Genomic DNA, 23,383 nt, shown 5'->3' with positions numbered 1-23,383 from the left:
TATAGGATCTCGGCTAAGAATTTCAGCTAAGCCACACTTAGTGCTTTTATAATTGCTTCCCATAAGAGTTTGAAAGGAAGTTGATTCTCAGAGTGAGCCTTTGTTTCTTCCTTTGTTTCGCTTGTGTTTGCATGCATGCAGGAGAGGGAAGAGAATGCTTATTCAAATTCTATTTACCTAACTTTCAGGGATTCCTAGATTTCTAGTATATCCAAACTGGATTTATCGATCATATCAGCTAAATGAGCTGATTTTTCAGATTTGCAAGTGCTTATCCATGTCTGAAATTTTCATCCTAATCTGTTATCTGAAATTAATTTGAGCTCTTATCTTATCAAATAGTGCAGAAGTTCTGGCATACCAGTATATATGCTGATTTTTTAGGGTAAGGTCTTGTTGTTGCCCTGATAACATAATATGGCATCTGCAAGTGCTTCAAAGCAATGAGCATCATGCCATGAAAAATCAGTTTCAGGAGTATATATTAGGATGCTTATAATTCCAAACACTTGGACAGCCTGAAAATGCATTTTAGAAGACTGCAATGCATTAGCACAAAAGGGAAAAAACCCAAACAATAGGAAGCATAGCTTTAGATGAGTGTGTTCTTGTGCAGGTGACCAACTCTGTGAAGGAAGGAACACATACCAATTGGTTAGCACTGACATTTATTCAGCAGCTATTACAGTCAATCTCAAAAACAAATTGTTTTTGAACTGTGTCAAGTGACAAAAAACAGCTGCTAAAAACACTGATAAAGCTTACCGCAGCAATCTATTTTGAGAAACAGACATTTAATAAGGGTTAATCTCTTTAAAAGGCAAAATATAAATATATACACTCTAAATTAACACCACCAATTTAACGCACTACATTAGTTCAAGTGGGATAACAGTGGACAAATCCACATCATGTAAACTGTAGACTCAAGCCATCTCGGTTGTCATCTTCTCATACTACCATCTAATTTCGGTTTACATTCTGTGATCTGCCTCTTGCAGAGATGAGATACAGAAGCGCAGCAGTGTTGATGGTTAGGGGCTGTGCACAGGAACATACTGGGGAAGTGTTCCGTCCATTACACATTGCTCAGAGCATTCACACCAGGAAGAACTTTACCTGTTAGCAATTTAAAAACCCAAGGAAAAAGTTAGGTTTAACCTAGTGTCTTGGAACATTTTAACAATCAGTCACAACTGAGCTGCAAGAGGACACTAACCCCATATACCCCTGTTAATTTTTGTAGCCATTAGTATTATACTTAGCTGCTTTATATGAGCAAACACATATTAAAGCGCCAATGAACATTTGATACACAACTGTATTCATATGAAAACAGAAAATCCCTTTACATAAAAGTTTAAAAGTCAAGATTCTTCTGCACAATTAACATGACTTGTACAATTCTATCCAAGTCTCTCTTATGGACTAATCCAAAGCTCACTGAATTCAATGGAAAAAGACTCCCATTGACTGCAATGGGCTTTGGATATGGCTGTTAATGCTGTTCCATATTTTTGAATCATAGGTGACCTGGAAATGGAAAGGATTTTGTGGGGAGTTAATATTATAAGCCTTTTGTTTGTTTGTTTTTTAAAGAATTACTTGTGTTAAATACCAAATTATTGAAGTACAGGATTTTTTTTTTCCCCAAAAAAGTCTAATTTTTCATTGTTTATGCCATTTTACTCCTGCACCTCATTCGGTTTGGATGATGAAAATAGACTATTTGTTTTCACTTTTGTTGAGTCGCTCTTATTCTTATGCTGTAGTACAATGCTGCAATAGCTGATTTTTAAAGAGCTCACTAGTGTTCTCAACGCAAAAGTTACTTTTCCAAAATTAAAGTATTTCTAATCTGTGAGGGGTTTATTAAGTTTAAAGAGACTGTACACACAAAACCTACATTTGGGCCAAAACTAAACAACTTTGTCCTTTCAAGTCAGCCAGCTGCATAGTGCCCCTTCCAGCAGTTTGCATTCTTTCCCTTCACCATTACTCCCTAAGCAACAGAAACAAAAGCCCTGTCTAGCATACAACTGCTGAACTGCACTACTGTCTATTGTGGCTTCTCTTTTATACAGTATGTGACAGCACTAGAGAATTTACACATATTGGAAAACAGCTAATTATCAGAGGAAATGAAAACCCATATACAGTACAATGCAGCCCCCAAATCTACTAGAGTTATAAGTGACCACTAGAGGGCACCTTAAAACTAGTGGTTAATTTAAAAGGATGTTCTAAAGCAGGGGTCTCAAACACAGCTCTTCCCTGTGGCCCGCGAAGCTCCCCCCCCGTTACTTCCTGTTGCCACCAAACTCCCCTCACCCCTGCCCCCCCCCCGAGTTACTTTATGTGGCAGCTAAGCTCCCTGGGCGCTGTTCCCCAATGTTTGGGGCCGGGTCTCTCCCCCGGCTCCGCTTCCGGCATCACCTGCTGCTGCAGGGTCCTAGTGCCCCCCTCCAGAAGGGCCAGGGCAGGCTGCCCTTCCCCTGCCCTAGTCCTGAGCCTCTCCAATGCCCTGAGCCTCTCCAATGCCCCAAACACCTCATCCCCAGCCCCACAGCCCTCACCCCCTCCTATCCCCAAATTCCATCCCAGAGCCTGCACCCAGCACCCAAACTCTATCCCAGAGTCTGCACCCCAGACCCCCTCCCCCATCCAAACTCCCTCCCAGAGCCTTAGGCAAGTGGGGGTGGAATTGGGGGGGAGGGGGGGGAGGAGACAGGTTCTGGGCACCACCAACATTTCTACAAACCTGCCACCCCTGGAAAAAGCAGAGCAGGGGTGGAGTGGTGGTGCAGCCCAGTGCAGTGGGGGGGGGGGGGGGGGGAAGAGTGGGAGGGTTGAGGGGCTTTACTGAGTGTATATATTTTATTAAAACCAGTTGTAGGAGGAGGTGGAGAAGAGACGGGGCAGGGGTGGGGCCTCATGGAAGGGGTGGAGTGGGGGCGGGGCCAGGGGCAGCGAGCGGGGGTGTCAGTGATGCAGCCCTTGGGCCAATGCACTAGTCCTCATGTGGCCCTCATGGTCATTTGAGTTTGAGACCCCTGTTCTAAACCTACTGTAAATTTTGGCTAGAAGTACAGACTACTCCGCCTTTTTACACAGGTTGCTTTATGAAACCCTTTAAAGGAACTATTACAAGGAATAACCAACTATGCTTGGTGTTAGCATCTGAGACAAAGCCTCTTAGTATGTTTAAATTTTCCTTTTCTTTTTCTTTTTTTTTTTAAAATGGGGGTGTGCAGGGGAGAAAGCAAAAAGCATGACAGGGAGTTTAAAAAAAAAAAAAAAAGGCCAGTACTTAAAATAGTCCGTTCTAGTTTCTACTGATCCATTTCTGCCCCTTCTGAAATGAGAAACTCTGTTTTTGGAATAGTATTGGAAGAAAAGAGGAAAGGAAAGAGAGTAGAGTAAGGAAGGAAAGAATTATTTAAAATACAAGTCACTAGGTATCTCAAAGGTAGTGACAAAGCACGTCCTGTGGCTAGTGAAATACAAGGGACACATTACACTACTGTGCGACCACAAAGTAAGCCCCAGCCTCGCTGAGAACAGGCAGATCTACTGCCCCTCCCGCCTCAGTTTCTGAACTAGATTAACAGAAGAAAAGAAGTTACCCTCTAGAAGTTCCAAGCTGGCACCACCTCCGGTGCTGACATGGCTGACTTTATCCTCTGTGTTCCATTTAGCGCACGCAGTAGCAGTGTCTCCACCACCTGTTTAACAAGGCAAATTAATTATAGATAGAAGGAAATTTAAGTTCATCCAACTAAGAAAAAGCTGGCAAGGAAGAGCGTGCTCTTCCCTGCAAGGCTATGTGTCAGCCGAGTCCACCGCAGAAGTGTGCGCAGCATCCTTCAAGGCCATACTTGCTACCAGAGCAGAACTGAACTGAACATTCCCTTAAGGAAGGGCATGAGATTTTACAATCACTTAATAACTTGATGCCAGCAAACAGCAGCTTTTCCATTTGAATTTAAGAGGGGAAAAATGTATCTCCACAAAATCTTACCAATAATGCTGATGCAACCCTGGCCAGTAACTTCCACCACTTTATCCATCAGCGCTTTGGTTGCTTTGGCAAACTTGTCCCACTCAAATACACCAACTGGACCATTCCACACAATTTGCTTGGCCCTGCCCACAGCTTCCACAAACTTCTTAGTACTTTCAGGACCACAATCCAAGCCCTAACACAGGTAAGAGAACATGGATGCAATTACTATATAGCTTCATCAGAAATCACCCACATATAGGTGGCTAAAAAATAAATAAATAGAACACTCACTAAATCAGATTCCTGCACCACCTCTTAGTCATATCAACCTGACAGGTGCTAGCCACAGTCTGAAAGACACTGTCACCTCCTTGCGACAAGGACCAGTGGACTTGTTTATAATGCAGTAAGCTCACTGTTGGTGCAGGAACAGCAACAGATTGGATAAGAGGTGAGAGCTTTTTCCCCCTCCCCATGCAGTGAATATTGAGGAACTGTTGCTGCTATATGGTGAAGCCTGCTGTGGTATCTCTCTTATTATGAACAGTCATTTTAAAAGAAAGTTAAAGCACTCAGAGCCTTGGAGATGAGCCTTTACCATTCCGAATAAGTCTAAATACAGAAATTGCTCAACCCCTATTCTAGGCAGAACCCTTCTGATCTGAAATCTGAAGGTTTTAAAGGGAATTTTATTTTATTTTTATCTTAGGATCAGAAAAGTTACTCAAGCTTTATACTTAAAAATGCAAGACAAGCCACATTTTCACAACTTATTTGGTCAATATACACTAAAGAACCTGCACAAGCTTCCTGCACAGAATCTTAGACAAGATGCACATCCTCTCCCCAGAGTACTTTCCCTAGTCTTTATTTCTTAGTGAGACTGGAAATAAGGTGTCCATTTTTAACAGGGAGGTTACTTAGCCATTAAAAAACTGCTCCAGTTCAAAAGAATTATTTTGGGGAAGATTTATGGCTTGTGCTATACAGGAGGCCAGACTAGATGATTACAACGGTCCCTTCTGGCCTTGGAATCTATGACTCTTATTACACCTACCATCCAGCCAGCAGGGATCCCCGAGGCCACAGTGGCTTCCCCACTTTGCGCATTCTCATCAAATTTATCTGCAGTAATAAAGTCAATGGGCAGAGTGATCCTCACACCATTCTTCTCAGCCTTGGCCATCAGGTCCTTGATGATCTTTGATCCCTCTTCATCAAACAGAGAATTGCCAATCTAGAGGAGGAAGAGCACAGTGGGATATTTGAAAAGAATTTATTTCAGCTTTCAATCAGTATGGAGGGGTTGCTATGGGTTTACCAATCTGAAGCAACATGGAAAGCTTATTTTGAGGCTCCAAAGGGCTATCTACATTATGATAAACTTGTGGCACCAAGTCTCAGAGCCCAGGCTACAGACAGAACTCAAGTGTCTAAACTGCAGTTGTATAGCCCAACACCCTGAGTCCCACAAGCCCAAGTCGATTTGCTAGCCATAGCAGTGCCATGGGTCTTTTATTGCAGTGAAGATATACCCTAATATGTGCTTTGAGAGGGGAAATTCACCCCTGGGCAGAGGCTCAGCATGAGTTCTATGCCCCACAGAATTCCTTTTCTGAAGGTCGACACTTGATGCCTAGCCCTTGTTGCTGGCTTTCTGTACAGGGCTGAGCTTCGCCCAAGGTCTAAAGTACTTAATTTCAAAACATTATTCATTCCCCGACAGTATCCAGACCTCAGCAATAGGCACTCATAATGCTGGCAGATTGAGACCACTCAGTAGTACATTTGTTCTCGAGTTAGATTATGAACTTTCAGTTCTGAACTCCAGGAGAAGGGAGAGAGAATGATCTAGTGCAAGCATCTTTACATCTGGCCTCCCTCCTGCTCCCCCTAAAATAGAACTGCTGGTTTCATACCTCCATGTTGTTAAGTACTTTGAGGAAAGTGAAAGCCATTCCACCACCAATGATCATCTCATTGACTTGATCCAACATGTTATTGATGAGCTGAATCTTATCCTGAACTTTAGCGCTGGTGGGAGGAGAGAGGAAGAGAAAGCAAGTAATATAGAAAGACATCACTTCACTATTTGAGCAGGATTTATTTGATTTAAGCAGTGCATTTTTGCTGGATCTCTGTACCTTTCAGGAGGTGACAACATGCAAGGCAGAGCCATTTTAGCTACCCAAGAATTGCAACACTCAGCCTGATATGCTCCAGGCTTTACATCTCAAGGCGGTCTTGCAGCAGCTGGTATAATAAAATCAGGAAGTAAAACAACAGTAGCACTGGAAGCAACTCCTAGGAAATATTCAGCACTTAATATTTTCATATCGCTGTATAAATATCACCTATTCAAGTCTCACCACACCTATGTAGCGGCTACAATTCCCATTTTACAAACTGGGGAGAAAAAGTGACACTTGCCAGGCTTCCCAGCAAGATAGCAACAGCTCAATTGGTGGGCAAGTTTTGTAGGGTACACAGGGCCAAAGAGCAACCTAGAAACCAGGTCATATAGAAGTCCCACGCCCTGTGCAGCCAGCAGCAGTCCCAGGCTGGAAGAAGATGCACGTGATAAGAACATTCAAAATGATAGGGTCTAAATTAGCTGTTACCACTCAAGCAAGAGACCTTGGAGTCATCGTGCATAGTTCTCTGACAACATTTGCTCAGAGTGCAGCAGCAGTAAAAAATGCTAACAGAATGTTAGGAACTATTAGGAGAGGGAAAGAGAAGACGACAGTAAATAGCATGTCACTATATAAATCCATGGTACGCCTACACCTTGAATGCTGTGTGCAGTTTTGGTCACCTCATCTCAAAAAATACATTAGAAACAGAAAAAGTATATAGAAGGGCAACAAAAATGACTAAGGATATGGAACAGCTTCCATATGAGGGGAGATTAAAAAGACTGGGACTTTCTGGCTTGGAAGAGAGACTAAGAGGGGGATATGATATATATCTATAAAATCATGAATCGTGTGGAGAAAGTGAATATGGAAGTGTTATTTACCCCTTCATATATCACAAAAACTAGGGGTCACCCAATGAAGTTACAGACAGCAGGTTTAAAACTAACAAAAGGAAGTATTTCTTCACACAACACAGTCAATCTGTGGAACTGGTTGCCAGGGGAGGTTGTGAAAGTCAAAACTATAACTGGGTTCAAAAAATAATTACATAAGTTCGTGGAGGAGAGGACCATCAATAGCTATTAGTAAGGCTACATTTTAGTCACGGGTATTTTTAGTAAAAGTCACGGACGGTCATGGGCAGTAAACAAAAATTCACGGCCCATGGCCTGTCCATGACTTTTACTAAAAATACCCATGGGGGCGGGTGGCCTGGCTGCTTGAGGGGGTGGGGAGGGGACGGTCGGTGGCGCACAGGGGGGGGGGGGGGGGGGTCGGGAGTGTGGCCAGCGGCACGCGGACCAGGACTCCCGCTTGTGCTTTGGGGGTTGGGGAAGGGGTTGGCGGGGCCGGCAGGCTCCCTACCTGGCTCCAGGCCTCCCCCCCGCAGCAGCAGAGTTTGGGTGTGGGAAGGGACAGGGGGTTGGAGCACCAGAGTGTCAGCTTCGCAGCTCCCATTGGCCGGGAACCCCCCAGGTAAGCACCGCCCAGAGCCCACTTCACGCTGTCCCCTCCCACATCAAACTCTGCTGCTGAGGGGGCAGTGGTGAGCTGGAGCCGGTTCGCACCGGTTTGTGGGAACCGGTTGTTAAATTTAGAAGCCAGTTTAGAACCGGTTGTAAAGGGGTGGGCAAACTATGTGGCCCGCGGGACCGTCCTGTCCAGCTCACCTGAGCTCCCAGCTGGGGAGGCTCCCCCGGCCCCTCCCCCACCTTCTCCCCCTCTCGCAGAGCCTCAGTGGGGCTGCGAGCTCCAGCGGGCCGCGCAGCATCGATACACACTGCCCTGAGCAGCATGGTAAGAGGGCCAGGCCGGGGCTGGGAGGAGGGATTGGATAAGGGGCAGGGAGCGGTTGGAAGAGGCAGAGGTTCTGGGGGGGCGGTCAGGGGACGAGGAACGGGGGGGGGGGGAGGGAGGGGTTGGGTAGGCGTGGGAGTTCCAGGGGTTTGTTGGCGGATGGGGTCGGGACAGTCAGGGGACAGGGAGCGGGGCGAGTTGGGTAGGGGGTGGGGCAGTCGGGGGCAGGACGTGGGTGGGGAGGCACATGGGACTTGTACTCATCGGGCGGTTCCCTACCGGGTCTTCAGTGGCAGTTCGGCGGCAGGTCCTTCACTTGCTCCGGATCTGAAGGACCCACCGCCCAAGTGCCACCAAAAACCCAGAGCGAAGAGCCCCCCCCTCCAACCGAAGTGTCGCCAAGGACCCGGTAGGGAACCGGTTATTAGGATTTTGGGAGCTCATCACTGCGGGGAGGGGCGACGCTGTGGCCCGAGACTGCCCCAGCAGCAACTGGTGCGTCTGGCACAGGAGCTGCATGAGCTGCCTCTGAGCCAGCTACCTCCGGCCAATGCAGAAGTCACAGAATCCGTGACCTCCGTGACGAACTCACAGCCTTAGCTATTAGCCAAGACAGTCAGGGATGCAACCTCATGCAGTGGTGTCCCTAAGCCTCTGACTGCCAGACACTGGGACTGGATGACAGGAGATGGATCACTTGATGACTTCCCTGTTCTATTGGTTTCCTTGAAAGCATCCGGCATCAACCACTGCCAGAAGACAGGACACTGGGCTACATGGACCATTAGTGTGACCCAGTACAGCCATTCTTATGATCTTATTTGCAGTGTGATCTCTGATTTCACCAACAACCTTGATGTTCTGATAATCCAGCCATTCAACATGCTCCTCGAGCAGGAGCTTCCACTAGAGAAGCAAAGCGCTGCTCCCTTTAATTCTGAAAGACTCATTCAGGCCAAATGCTCCCATTGGTGTTGTGCATGCAGCTCCTGCCAGTCTAGGAGAGCGGTATGTGCATATAACAGAAGGCAAGGTGTCAATAAACGCAGCATTGTGGAGTGTTGCGAAGCCCAGGTCATGTTATGAAGAATGAACAATGGAAATTTGAGCTTTTTATATTCTATAAATAAAACAAAACTGAGTATTTCTTAGGTAACAGGTTACATTTATGGGCAGAATGAGGAGAGGAATAAGTCATATTCTCTTCTGAGATTACAGTGTTCATGTTACTTAATAATCATGTCTTACTGGACCACAAGAGGCTATGCAAAGTCCAAGGCTCATATCACTTAGCCAGATGTCTACATTATGTTTTTATTCATTCCTCAGGGTCAAAAAGGACTCTGGCAGAGCCATCATGCCAGTCTGAAAAGCGCACACACATACCACAAGAATGAGCGACACATGGGGAGATTACTCTTAGTTACTCAACAGATTTCCCCCCGGGGAAGTCTTTGTATATTAATTGCCTGTAAAGAGCTGAAGTGAATCTAGCTACAGTAGGTCACAGTTGCATAATGACAGGTAGTGTCAACTTACATAGAGACATGCTGAGTTTGCATTAGGTTTGTACTCTGAACCCCAGTAGAAAGGTCGCTAACTGACAGCTCTTCTGGTTCATTTGCACAGCATAATGCTGCTGGCTAAGGCTGTGTCTACACTGCCACTTTCAGCGCTAAAACTTTAGTCATTCTGGGGTGTGAAAAAACACCCGAGTGACAAAAATTTTAGCGCTAAAAGCGCCAGTATAGACAGCGCTTTACCCCTTGTTCGGGGTGGTGGTTTTTTTTAAAAATCGCCGGGGGCAAAAGCATGTCTACATTGCCCACGTCACAGCACAGCCACAGCCGCACTGTAATGTGAGCAGTGCAGACATACCCTTACTCTGATTAGGGCAGCTAAAGAACTAGTATAGTAGTAAAATAGAGCCTGCCAGCAACACTGGAGTAGACAGGGCCAGTCAGCTCCTCTGTAGGGTGTGAATTACATGGGACTCAAGATGTACATACCATTTTTTGGTTAGGAAGAAAACAATTCTTGTTCACAACACAAACTCGTAGAACTGTTAATTCACTCTAACACTGAAGTGGGTGTACGTTAAAAGGAAACAGTGCACATAAGATACACTCTTGGCTCTTACCCTCCAAGGATTGCCAAGAAGGGCCTCTCTGGACTCTCCAGAGCCTTTGCAAAGTAATCCAGTTCTTTCTTCATCAGGAAGCCAGCAGCTTTCTGAGGCAGATTAACGCCTACCATGGAGCTGTGGAATCAAAAGGGGGTGGGGGAGGAGAAAGAGTTCTGTAATCTGTATTAGAGCCATCCAACAGCAAAATCCTAACATTCCTAGTGCCAGGGGACCTTTAATGGTCACAGCAGCGTACGTTAACCCTTTATTCAGACGCAATAATAATAGCAACAGCAGCAAGAGATCTGTATGAAAACAATGACCACACATGCATCTACTCTTACTATGTTTAGTGTTCTGCAGATAGCTCAGGGAATTTTTGCATGGACCGTTTGACATGCAAGGGCCAACATCTGAAATTCTGGGGTGGGAATAACAAAGATAAAAACGGATTCATCTTCACATAGCCCTGGATTATGAAATAAAGCCGGGCAAGCAGGCCCTCCCTGGAGTTTGTGCACGTATATTTGCACACCCCACACATGTGCATGTCTGCTGAACTAAGTTTAAACCTTTAGGGCAAAGGATAACAATTACAGAGTTGTTTGCCTGATGGCTAGGACTTCTCTAGACAAAGTGATTTTAACTCTATTATGTCTGATCTTTCACTACTTGTCTTCAAGGGAAACTTAAATAAATCTGCTAGATACCAAAACACCATGGACTTAACAGGGACACTGATTTTTGGCTCATTACAAAAATTTGTAACACACACACACTGCCAGTTACCCTTAAATTGCCCACTTCAAACTCTTTATGCATAACAATCTAACCCCGAATTGCCCACTCAGTTTCTAGTGACCATTTCCAACACACATTATCCCTTTTGCTTAACAATCTGTCTGAACTTTTATTTGGCCAGACCCTCCACTTCCTTCTCCAGACTTGAAGAAGAGCTCTCAAAAGCTTATACCTTCCACCAACAGAAGTTGGTCCAATAAAAGGCCTCACCCATTTTGTCTCTCAAGTGATTTAAGTTTCAATAGCCTAAAAGTCAGTTCAAAGTTCATATGCTTGCCAATTCTTATAAGAGGTAAACTCTAAACTACAAAATGAACAGGACTCGACTATACTTTAGCTAGGTTAAATTCAGCCATTTGCTCAGAAAGGGTGCATGGTCATGGGTAAAAGCTCCATAGACTATGTCATTCAAGACTGAACTTAGTTAGATGACAATGGAACTGTGGATTTCTCAGCATACATCCAAAAATAATGTCACAAGGCTATTGAAGGTAAAGCTCTATGTACATTTCCCACATGGTAGGAAGCTCAAGTTAGCAGGTCTTTGGAACCTGGAAAGATATGGGAGCAAATTATTAAACAATGAATTTGTAAGCACCTAGAGGATAATAGGGTTAACAAGGAATAGCCAGCATGGATTTGTCAAGAACACATCATGCCAACCTAATTTCCTTCTTTGAGAGGATTGCTGGCCTAGTAGATAAAGAGAAAGGAGTAGATATATCTTTATTTTAGTAAGGCTTTTGACACATCCCATATAACATTCTCATAAGCAAAACAAAAACATGCAGTCCAGATGAAATTACTATAAGGTGGGTGCACAACTGGGTGAAAGACCATGCTCAATGGTTCACTGTCAAACGGGGAGAACATATCAAGTGGGGTTCTACAGGGGTCAGTCCTGGGTCGAGTACAGTCAATATTTAAACTTAGAAAATGGAAAGAAGAGTACGCTTCTAAGATATGTGGATAATACCGAGCTGGGAGAGATTGCAAGCACTCTGGAGGATAGGGCTAGAATTCAAAACAAACTTGACAAACTGGAGAACTGGTCTGAAATCCACAAGACGAAATTCAATGAAGGCGAGCACAAAGTACTTCACTTTGGAAGGGGGGAAAAAAAAAAATCAAATGCACAAACACAAAATGGGGAATAACTGGTTATGCAGTAATATTACTGAACAAGATCTGGGGATTATACTGGATCACAAATTGAATATGAATCAGTGTGATGCAGATATAAAAAAAGGCTAATATCATTCTGGAGTGCACTCATAGAAGTGTTGTGTGTAAGACACAGGAGGTAATTGTTCTGCTTCTACTCGGTACTGGTGAGGCCTCAGCTGGAGTACTGTGTCCAAATCTGGGTGCCACACTTTAAGATGTCAAACGGGGCAGAGTTCATAGGAGTGCAACAAAAATGAGAAAAGCTTTAGAAAATCTGACCTCTGGGGAAAGGGTGTTAAAAAACTGGGCAGGTTTAGTCCTGAGAACAGAAGATGGAGGGGCAACCTGAGAACAGTCATCTTCAGGTATGTTAAGGGCTGTTATAAAGAAAACTGCCCTCCATGTCCACTGAAAATGGGGAAAGTAATACTGGGCTGAATCTGCAACAAGGGAGATTTAGGTTAGATATTAGGAAAAACTTTCTAGCCATTAGGGTAGTTAAGCACTGGAATAAGCTTCCAAAGGAGGTTGTGGAATCCCCATCATTGGAGGTTTTTAACAACAGATTAGACAAACACTTGTCAAGGAAGGTCTAGATTTATTGGATCCTGCCTCAGCACAGGAGGCTGTCTTACATTTCTATGATTCCATATTTGGATCCCCCAATCACATCCCAACAGGCTTCATTTCCCTGAAGATTTATACCCATTTTTGAACGACTAGGGGTACTCAACATGCAAATGTCAAACTGGTTGATTTCAGCAAGAACTGCATCAGAGTTGAGTTGCAGTTGCTAATCTGAAAATCCTTTGCAGTGCTCTTCAGGATACCTTGCTACAATAGAAGACCAGGACTAAGCTAACTCGCGTATCCAGAGTGAATCCAAAGGACAGACATCATTCCGTAACACTGCCTGTAGAAGGTGGTTAACGTACCTGTGAGCTCGGTGGGCAGTTCCAAAAGCATCATTGACATAAACATCTCCCAGTTTAGAAAGAGATGCTCTGAAAGCATCCACCTTTGCAGGCTCAGCCTTGATCTGAGGGGATAAAGAGACAAGTTTGTGTTACTTAGTTATAATATGAACCAGGAGTTCTGCAACGAATAAGTGCAAAGCTGACTCAAAATTGTTCATTTTGGGTCTACAAATCCAACTACTGAAAGGAGGGATCATCTGAGAAGCTTGTTAGTACCCATGACCTAGAAGACAGCTTTTTGATACTGGTCAGGACTTCTCAGCCTCTTTTCCAGCCCAACCATTGGCAACAAGAGATTTAAACTGAATTTAGTATTCATGACAGACACACACCATTTTGCTCTTGTGGGCTGAGAAGAAGGGAAGCCAAAAAAGAATTTCAGAATTTAGACTAATGCTATCAGTATCCCCTAGTCTCCCAAGTTGAGCAATTTAAGTGCTTCTCTTAGAGCCAATAATAGCTAGAAGCAGAACAGGAGATGGATCTAGATGTAGGTATCACTGCAGATTGATGGGATTATAAACTTCAGAGATTTCCCATCATGTTCAGTGTGCACCAGAAATTATCATTAGCTCCACAGAGCCACAAATTAGTAATATCTCTGTTACTGCAGCATCTATTTTCATTCTGTTGGGACAAAAACCAAGCCAGCCACATCCTTGTTTATTGTCACACTCCATTGTCTGTGCCCCTGTTGATATGCTACAGCATGTAGTCAGCCAGTTAGAGACCTGAAAGTAAGTTGGAACAAGTACAGACAATTATTTCTTTAGGAAGAAAATGAGTCTGTCCCTCTCTGTATAAGACATATTGTCTTCCAAGAGTTAGGTTGTGGCAAGAAATATCAGCCGTTCATGGTTTCTTAGTACCCATAACGGGAGCACCCTCTCTTCAGAGGCTCACTTGCACTCCAGGCTATTTTTTCTAAGCTACAGAGTCTTGTGTGTCAGGCTATAAAGGGCACCGTACTGTACATCAGCATTCCACTCCATGCACTGTATCTGAAGGGAGCCAAAGCCTGCCTGGCTAATGGGGTCACCAACGCTAAGAAAAGAAACCATCCGAGAGTAAGTGTTCTTCCTGACCTTCAAGAAAATGTCAGAGGTACAAGGCAGCACAGACCCTGTATGGCTGCTGATGGGAAAGCAGCCTTATTCAAGGTATTTCAGAGTGCTGGTACAATACAGTGGTTAAACATCCCATTAGTACACCCTAGAAATAAGACTGAAATAGACACATGGTTCTCACAGTTACAAAGAGGCAATAAATTCTCTCCTTCCATACTATATTTTCTCCCGTTCACATCCCAAAATAAAAACTCTTCAGCTGCAGCCAGTAGCCTCCCCATAACCCTTTGCTCTGCTCCGCCCTTTATAATAGTGCCAGCTACTGCACCTTCATCCCAAGTTCCTGGCATCAACAGCATCATTTTTCAATTTTTTACCTGTCAATATGGTCACTTAATATCATAATGTTTACATATGAGCAGTGTGTTCTCTAAGGAAGTTGTGTATTTTTTGCTCTAGTCATCAGATGCTTTTAACCTGCCAGGAAGTTGTCAGATTAGCTAGTAATATTAAAAGCAATACACTAACATGTCCAATCATTTCAGATGAGTGGATTATTTTATTCCAAACTGTAAAAGGAAAAAAAAAAAACCCTCCTGTCCATCAAGAAAGCTTCAGGACCAGGTGGCTAGTTTTTACACCACACCTATCACCACAGTATGCAATGGCAAATCCAGAACACAGCTACTAACCAAGCATCTGGTCATTCCCCTACTAAATTCTTTTGCATTTCCACAGTGGCCTCAAGCAAGCAGAGCCACATAGTGTTTTATGTGGGATCGTATTAGTGCCTTTCCCACTGGCATTTGGAGAGTAAATGCTGCCAGCTATATCAGAGTCTTTCTAAACACATTCTATAAAATATCCCACACAGCCCCTTGTCACTCCTGCTTGCCCTTTAATAGCGAATAAGGGAGAGACACAACTGAGTTAAAAATGAGATGTTTCACCTTGTTTCCTGAAGCATCTTTCCCTTTCCCTTCTTCTTCTACATGGAATCGGAGGTTTTCCAAGAGGATGATGGAGCCAGTTGGAGGATCAGCACAAGCCTTCTCCACCTCTGGACCCACACAGTCTTTCAGAAACAAGACCTTCCTGGAAGCACGAGTCAAGACACACAGATGCATCTAACGTCAACAACATCTTTTCTTAGAAGATCCATTTATAGTGAGAGTCTGCATAAACTGAACAGCTATTATACTTTACCTGCCAATCAATGCTTCAAGTTCTCCAACCACTGGTGCCAAGGAGAATTTGTCAGGCATCGGGACTCCATCAGGTCGACCCAGATGACTCATCAGAACCACAGATTTGGCGCCATGATCCAAGCAGTGCTTGATGCTAGGGATAGCTGCCTTGATTCTGCAACCACAAAGAAAATGACAGAAGAGAAGTTGGTAAGGGGTTCAATTTGAGCTCCCAGAGAGCTGGGCTTGTTGGCTATTAAGCACAGGCAGCAGACTCTTCAAGGCATATCTGCTAGGAATCACCTCTAACAGAAATAAGGGCAAGCTGAAGAGAGAAACAGCAGAAATAGGTTCTCATCTGAACAACTTGCAAGACATTATTAATGAGGGGGAAGTCCACCACAGTTTTCCCTCAGATATTTGTAAAATCCATCCTTATTCTCAAAACACAGCACAGCATTACCAACAATCCTATACCATATGGGATATCAAGCCCCTCCATAGGTCTGCAATAGGCACTGGTTATAATGATTAGTATGGTGTATGTTAACATCCAGGAGCCCATAAGATAGATCTTTGCACATGGAGATTATCCAGTAGCATGCACTCAACAGCAGCAATGGCACTGTGGGGAGCTTCAGGAGTGCACTGGTATAACTCTGACATGTTCATACTCAATTCATCTTGCAACCAAACAGCTTCAAAAACATTAAGTACATCTGCACTACTAGATTTCCTAACCATTTTTCAGTAGCTGGACTGCTGCTATCTTCTACTGTAGACAGGCCACGGGAATTTTATATACATCATCTAACCCTGGAAGTTGTTCATGGTTAGACCACCAGCAGACACTGCACCTTACAGAAACTAGCACCCACCCAATTGTTGCCCTAGAAGCTGAACCAACAGAGTCAGAGTTTAAGGCCAAAAAGGACCAACAGATCATTTAGTTTAGCCTGACCTCCGGTATGTCACTGGCCACCAACATCACCCTGCACCTGCACACTAAATCCAATAGCCGAAATGTGACCAAAATATTATAGCCCACAGGAAACTATGATGTGCCCCCGACCGAAAATAGGGGAGACCAAGGTACAGCAGAGCCCAAGGCCATCACAGTGGCAGAGAAATGATTAAGCAAGGTATGCCCAGATAATCCTGGCAAGTGATCTGAACCCATACACTATTGGGGGGGGGTCCCATCTCCAGCCATGGCTATCCCGATGCTTCAGAGGAAGGGATTCCCCCTTCCCCCACAAATACATTCCCTTCCTAATCCCTGCAGGTGGCCGGTAGTAATGGTGGGAAATTTTAGCAAAAATATACTTGTGTAAACAAGGCTAGTATCTGTCTATAGGTGCCGGAACAGTTACAAGGACAAGCAGAAACAACTAACCATTTGATCTTAATGTCCCTAACAACTGTTTCCCTGATTAGAAAGAACTAAGATCCCATCTGCACCAACTGGGGTGGACCAAAATGACATATGGCACATTTTTCACATAGGTTGTCCCCTTCTAGAGCCGCAAAATAATCATTTTCAAAACCCTGATGGGGTTGTATGAGAGGAGAGGTGCCTTTGGCACCCCATGTCAACTCTAGCAGATTCTCACATGAGGATACAGCCAGGGAAAAACACAATTTCTTGACAGTCATAACATTGCAACCATGCTTAGTATGGAAGCAAAGGCTTTGGTCTCTGCTAGGGAATTTTTTTATGAATGTCCCACCATTGCTAACACCAACAGTTGCTAATCTGATCTCTAGTATAGATAGTTTGCTGACAGCCACAGGCATTTTTAATAATGTTTCGGAGTTAGGCTTTCTCCAGGACAATTTAGATGACGTGGTGGTAGCAGCTGATGGCCTAACCACACTAACATGTTAGCAATGATGGACACCACTGGAGCTGAACCGTATAGAATATGTCCTTAGTATAGACAGGGCCATCAGGGCTTCTACTTGTATTTTAAAGAGGAGTCTTACCTTTGGTTGTTTGTTATTTTGTTGTTCTTCATTGGAACATTGAAATCAACCCTAAAAGTAAAGAAAAAAAGTTTTAAGCTCACTTGCAAAAACGGATTTCCTTTAAAAAGAGGTTGGGAACTTGCTGATCAAGGGGCTGATTAGGAAAGCAATTCTGGAGCACTAACTTCAGTGCAAGGTTTTCAGTTCTACCCTAATATACAGCAGGTCCCAACATGAAACTGGTATGTGATTGAAAACATCGGAATAGTGAGGTCACAGTAGCCAGGATGTAGAAGGCAAGAAAGGAAAAGAAAAAAGCTACATTAAATCTTTTCTTATGGAGTCAATGGATGCTGCCACTTGTGAGTAAACATTAGTATCCATGAAAATTACATTGTTATAAGAGAAAGAAAAAGAGCATGGAAGCTTAAGGTAAATTAAAGCATGTCATTTACAAAGGGAGGGAAGAGAAGCACCGTGTTTAGTTATAAAAAATCATGAACATTGTTAAAAGAACCATGCAATGTGACTACAGATAAAGGCATGACCACATCTGAGCCAGGAAAAAAAGGACAGCAAAATTATGCAATATTTAACTTTGCATTGACAGTCTTGCAGCATTAGAGCTGAACGGCAAGCCTTCCATAAAGCTGACTCCCATAGGTCTGATGGTTTGATATCAATACGAGTACTATATGCACGATCAGGCCCCATGACATGAAACCCCAATGACACGGTTTATTCTCAATGGGTAAGAAAAAGATTTATGAAAGATCAGCTAGTTTCTTGCTCTTTGGAAGTCGCTATGGAGACTCCTCCACTGAAGTGGAGGAAGGCACAAGTAAAGAGGGAGATGTTCAAAGACAAATGGCAAGTTAGGTGCCTAGCTTCCAATGACTTCTATGGAAATTAGGCACCTTTGAAAATTGCTCTAAAAACTCCATTTCTCCAGCAGGATGCCAAGATTTACTTTCCACTTCTCTCAGAATCTTCCAGACCCACCAGTTAGTCATAAAGCATCTTCTTTAAAAACAAAAAACATGTATTTATTATCTCTGCCTGTCTCTGCAGTCAGCCTGAAATAGCAGCTTTGGATGGTGTGTCCTTCCCTATTCATCTCAGTGTGTTAACTTTGAAGCCTATTGTTTACATTTATGTGGTAAACACTGCTTACAATTTTATTACTGATCAAATCACACAACAGTCATCCCTCCTTCTTACTAGGACCTGCGTTTTGTGAGTAGCATCATGTTCTGGTAAAGCAACTGGGCAGGGCTTGGAAGAGTACCATTACTTTCTCTTCCCTGCACAATTTAGACTCACTCTGGCGCCCGCTGAAAAGGTTAAGTTGATGCTCAGCTACTGAGCTGCTGTGAAAGATGAACTGGCTCTGCAGACTGCAGTTCTTCAGCAGTAAAAATAAAACACCCTTAGGAAACCACATCCCCAGAACAGTTAGGGCCAGGGGCCTTAATACTGCAGGGTAAAGAGAGGGAAGAAAATAAAACAATCCTGGTTACTCCATCAGGGTGAGAGTGCTGGAAAACAGAAGGATTTCATGAAGTATTCCAGATATTGCCTGCAACTCTGATCTCTTCCATTTATTCTGTATGCACCCATGTCTTTCAATCACAGGATTTTCAAAGCAGAGACCTGTGATTTTTGTTGGTCCTGTTGGTGAACTGTACTGTGCACTTAATTATCCCTAGTCTTTCTGTGGATTTGGAGGGTAATTTCCCAGCAGCACATTGGCCAGATGGCGAGAGGAAAGGGAGGCGTTTCTGTCATTTCTGTCTAGCATACTAGTACCCATAAGCTAAGGCGTGACAGGAAGTTGTGTTGCATAATAACTGAAGGCAGAACTTATTCACAGGATGCCAGAATGACAGAGAATGTTAGAACTTAATGAGACCAAATCTCTCTTTGCTTTTACTTTGAGCAATTCTGATAGGAAAATGTTGCTGAAGCATGACAACTAATGAGAAAAGCCTTTTAATTTGGGGGAAAACAGTAACTTTTACTCTGACTGTATCCCAGCATCTGGATGAGTAAATGAGATATTACCTTGGAGTTTGAAAAGGTCCCAAAATCCAACAGGCTGCATGCATTTTTCTCTGCAGTATGCTTAGTAAAAAATACACAAGGCCAGAGCTTTAAAAGCTGCCAGCAAAATAGGAGTAGCTGAGCAGAAAGAATTGAACTGGCAGCCCATGGTACAACAGACTAATTAAAGAACAAAAACAAAAGAATATGCACCATAACACTGTTTTACAATCATGAGGCAAATGAACAATTTGCTTAGCAGTCTCCAGTCCACCCTTGCCTCCCTCTGCAGCCTTACAGCTAATAGACAAAGAAACCCAATTGCTCCTTAAATGGAATAAATGTAAGACTAATGGAAGTCACTAAACCACCAGTTTTGCTTAGGTCCCCCGCTCTTTGGCATTAGCACTGAAAGATAGGTGGACTATATATACACACACGAAAATTACCTGAGCGAACAGGAGTAAAAAAATTGTTAAATTCAGTATCAATTAGAAGACAAGCTGATTCTTTTCAGGGAAATGGGCTTCAGACAAAAACAAAACAAAAAAAAAAAAAAAAACGCACAGATCAACCCTGACATCTTGGCTGCACTTTTGTATTTCTGTTTAGCAGCCTGCATTATGGTACAGATACATTTCAAAAATGAGCAGCAATACTGTGTTAGAAGGATGGTAATCAAGCAAAAACTAAAGTGAGTTTAGGAACTATTTGGGTGACTTGAAATATTTCACCTCAGATGATGAATGCATATCATTCAGCAGACTTTGGACGGTAGATTGATTGTATTGACCCCACAATTCAGAGGGGAGAGAAGTAGGAAAGACATTTAAAGCCTTTGGTACAGCAGACATAGATAGGATAGACTAAGTACAGATACCAAGCTAAATTGGTAAATATGCAAGCCTTTGATCAAATGAGTCAATTTTCTTCATAAGGTACCAACTGAACCACTTTTAAAATAATATTATTTCTTAAATCACAGCAGTTAATAATGGAGACCCTCTGATTTTACTAGATTCTATCACCCGGTCCATCTTCTGCCAATGCAGGGTTGTTCCCTAAAACACGTCACAAGAAAAACTGGTCAAATAGCAAGTAGTTAAAGAGATAAGACTGAAATTCTTGTTCTTCTGTATTTGGGAAATGAACTTGGAGGCATTTTGGGTCATTAAAGGATTTTCTCTGGTTGAGTTTATTCTGTCCATCTGGCAATACCAGACTCCCGATAGCCAAAAACTTGCTGAATTACTTCACGGGGGAAAAAAGTCATTTTTACAGATTAGGAGCAGGCACAAAGGAAGTTAGTGGTATGGCCATTACATTACACCTGCCACTCACGCACCAAATTAAGTGGTATGCACTTGTTATGCTGAGATGACCTTGGGAAAAGCTTCTGCCCTAGAAAAAAAAAAATCTAAAGCTTACCTGCATGCAGATGTGCCCCAAAGCACTACTGCACCAAAAGAGTTCACAGTGCCTAGTGTACCAATTCCCAAGTCAGGCTTAAAATTGATTTCTATAAAGGCCAACTGAATTTCCTGTTTAAGAGTCTGAAATTGGGAGGTGCAATGCACCAACAACTCAATGAGACTCTCTAGTTGCGCTAACAGGAATCACCTTATTCAGTTAATAGCAATTACTTTATTTTCAGTTGTTTATTGGAACAACTGGTCTAGTTTAAAGGGGGGGAAGGGGTATTAAGTAAATAGCAGTACATTTATAGCCTGAAATTTCAGTCCCCTGGGTAAGTAGTGGAAGATCTATACATGTTCCTATGTCAGAATGGATATTCAGAGCCATCAGAGGACTATCCCATAAACTTTTGCCAGGTGAACTCACATCCGTGCCTGTCAATCATAAACTTTCCTAAAAGGAAACATCTATTTCATTCCATCTTATTCCGATCAGAATTCACATTATTCCATTGCCAGGCTGATAAAGTGCATTTAAAGAAAAGCCACAGAAAAAAGTTTGTTGGACTAATTAAAAAAAAAAAGTGTGCAGATGATTGCCTGCTGGTTAAACGGGATACATGTTTAAGCAGACCGGTGCAATGCATGTCAAACCCCCATGAACAGTTTGAGTGAAAATTAGACCTAATTTTGTTTTTCCAAAATGTCCTCATACAGTTTGAAATGCCTCCTGGATACAATTGTAACTAAAAAAAAAGATACCCTATCCGCCTTTCCTAAAGCCGATCCCACTGGGTGTGTGTCACAATCACAGATAGACACCGCACCGCATGCCCTGCAGAGGAGCCTGCTCACTGATGCATCACTCACACAAGCTGCGGCAGTTTCATGAAACTGGGCCCAAGGAAAATATGAAGCAACACGTGGTTGCTAGATTGGGGGGCTAGGATTTTTTTTTTTAAATGTCCTGCCTTTTTAGGAACGTGGACTGAGATCATTAGAATAAATCCCTGAAATTCACTGGGTCACTAATTGGACACAGACCTTTTACTGATTTTTGGCACACTCATGAGGGTAACATTAAAATAAAAAAAAGGAGCATGAAGAACGACTCGCTGCTGCTAACTCTTGTGCTACCTGATGCCTTACGTAAAGCTCCAGTTGCTAGAGTCCTAAGAGTCTCATTTTCATTAAGAAAAAAAGAGAGAGAGAGCGAGAGAGAGAGAATGAGAATTTCTGGCCCTCGCGGCTGTGGAGAAAACCTGGAAAACGTGCCCCGAGCCCATGGGAAAAGCTGAAACACCGGAACCCAAAAGAAAAAAGAATCTGGATTCTGTATTTCAGAAGCTCATTATTTCTGATCCAGTCTCCTGGGGGGAGGGCGCGGTTGACTCCTGATTTCTGAATGCCCGGCTGGGCTGGGGGAGTGACATTACCAGGGCTTCTCCTGCCTGAAGGCAGCCAGCGGGAGGGAGAGGAGGAGGCCGGGCCGCAGTCACCCTGCCCGGGAGCAGGCGCGCACAGCAGAGACCCGGTCTCACACCTGGGCCGGCACGCGGCGCGCACGGTGGTTCTCCCTCATCCAAGCGGGCCCCACTGGCTCCCTGCCCCCGGGGCCCTGCCGCCCGGGCCGCAGCCGGCTCCGACGCCCTGCCCAGCGCGCGGAGCACCGGGGCGGCGCCCAGCCCGGCTCCTCACCTCATGATCACCCGCTTGCCCTTCACATCCACCTTGTCCAAGGTGAGCTTGGTAGAGAGAGACATTGTGCCCGCAGCCGGCTCCGTCCTGTCCTGCCCGAGATCCGCCGCCTGCTGCTCTGCTCGGCGCCTAGGTCACCCCGGCGCGGCGGCAGAACGGCCCGGCCCCCGCCCGCAGCCCATTGGCCACCAGGCCGCGCCGAGTCAGGCAAATGGCCGGGCCGCCCGTCAATCGCGGAGAAGCGCCCGCCTCCCCGGGAGGCTGGGCCTGCCTGGGTTGGGCGATCACGTCCCGCACGGAGCCCTGGCTCACCGGGGGCGGGGACATGGGTGTCTGAGGGGCGGGGCGCGGGACCCGGCTCCCGGGGATGCGGGCTGTAGGCCCCCCCCCCCGTGCGAGCCTGAGGGGCTCGCGGGGGGCTGTGTTTAAGCGCTGCAGGAATGGGCTGGGAGAGTAGCCGGTCTGGCCTAGGGCAGGAGCAGGCAGGGCTGTTACCAGGGCCGGATTCACCTTTTGTGGGCCCCCCTGGAGGCAATGGAGCATGGCGCTGGGAGGTCAGTCCCCGGAGCCAGCGGCCAGCCAGAGGCAATGGGGCATGGTATGGGAGCGGGGGCTCCGCTCCACCCAGCCCATTTACAAACCGGCAGTTGCCAGACACACAGAGGCCCACCTGGCCCTGTGCTGCCAGCATGCCCCTTCCCCTTGGGGGCAAGCCCATGCCACACCACACAGTCCAACTCCTCCACCCAACACCCCCCCAACTCCCTATAGCCAGAGGCCCCCCAGACCCACCATATCCAGCCCCACCCTCCCCCCAACCCACCCACAAATGCACAGCACCCTGCACAACACCACCCCTTCCCACAGCTCCACCAAGGCCTGTCCCGGCCAGCGTCCCTCAAGATGCACTTGTCGGGAGTGGCCAGGCCAAGCCCTCCACACTGTCCCCTACACACACAGCAGGCTAAGACTGGCCAGGCTTCTGCACCAG

The 23,383-nt window shown here is 44.8% G+C and overlaps 1 protein-coding gene across 1 annotated transcript; it reads right to left on the bottom strand.

Annotated features, from left to right (window-relative positions):
* Positions 1–651: 651 nt before the first annotated feature.
* PGK1 (phosphoglycerate kinase 1) lies at positions 652–22,606 on the bottom strand. The gene is made up of 11 exons (XM_005291800.5): positions 22,393–22,606; positions 17,255–17,305; positions 15,288–15,443; positions 15,032–15,176; positions 12,973–13,076; positions 10,085–10,204; positions 5,926–6,040; positions 5,064–5,243; positions 4,022–4,199; positions 3,627–3,725; positions 652–1,119 (listed from the first exon to the last, which is right to left on the bottom strand). Exons 1-11 carry the CDS (start codon positions 22,455–22,457, stop codon positions 1,079–1,081), a joined length of 1,254 nt encoding a protein of 417 aa, XP_005291857.1. The 5' UTR covers positions 22,458–22,606; the 3' UTR covers positions 652–1,078.
* Positions 22,607–23,383: the final 777 nt, after the last annotated feature.

Source organism: Chrysemys picta, chromosome 9, assembly GCF_011386835.1.
Source record: "Chrysemys picta bellii isolate R12L10 chromosome 9, ASM1138683v2, whole genome shotgun sequence".
Classification (NCBI taxonomy): domain Eukaryota; kingdom Metazoa; phylum Chordata; order Testudines; family Emydidae; genus Chrysemys; species Chrysemys picta.
Note: the sequence above shows the minus strand (reverse complement) of the source record. Positions and strands in the feature narration are given on the sequence as shown.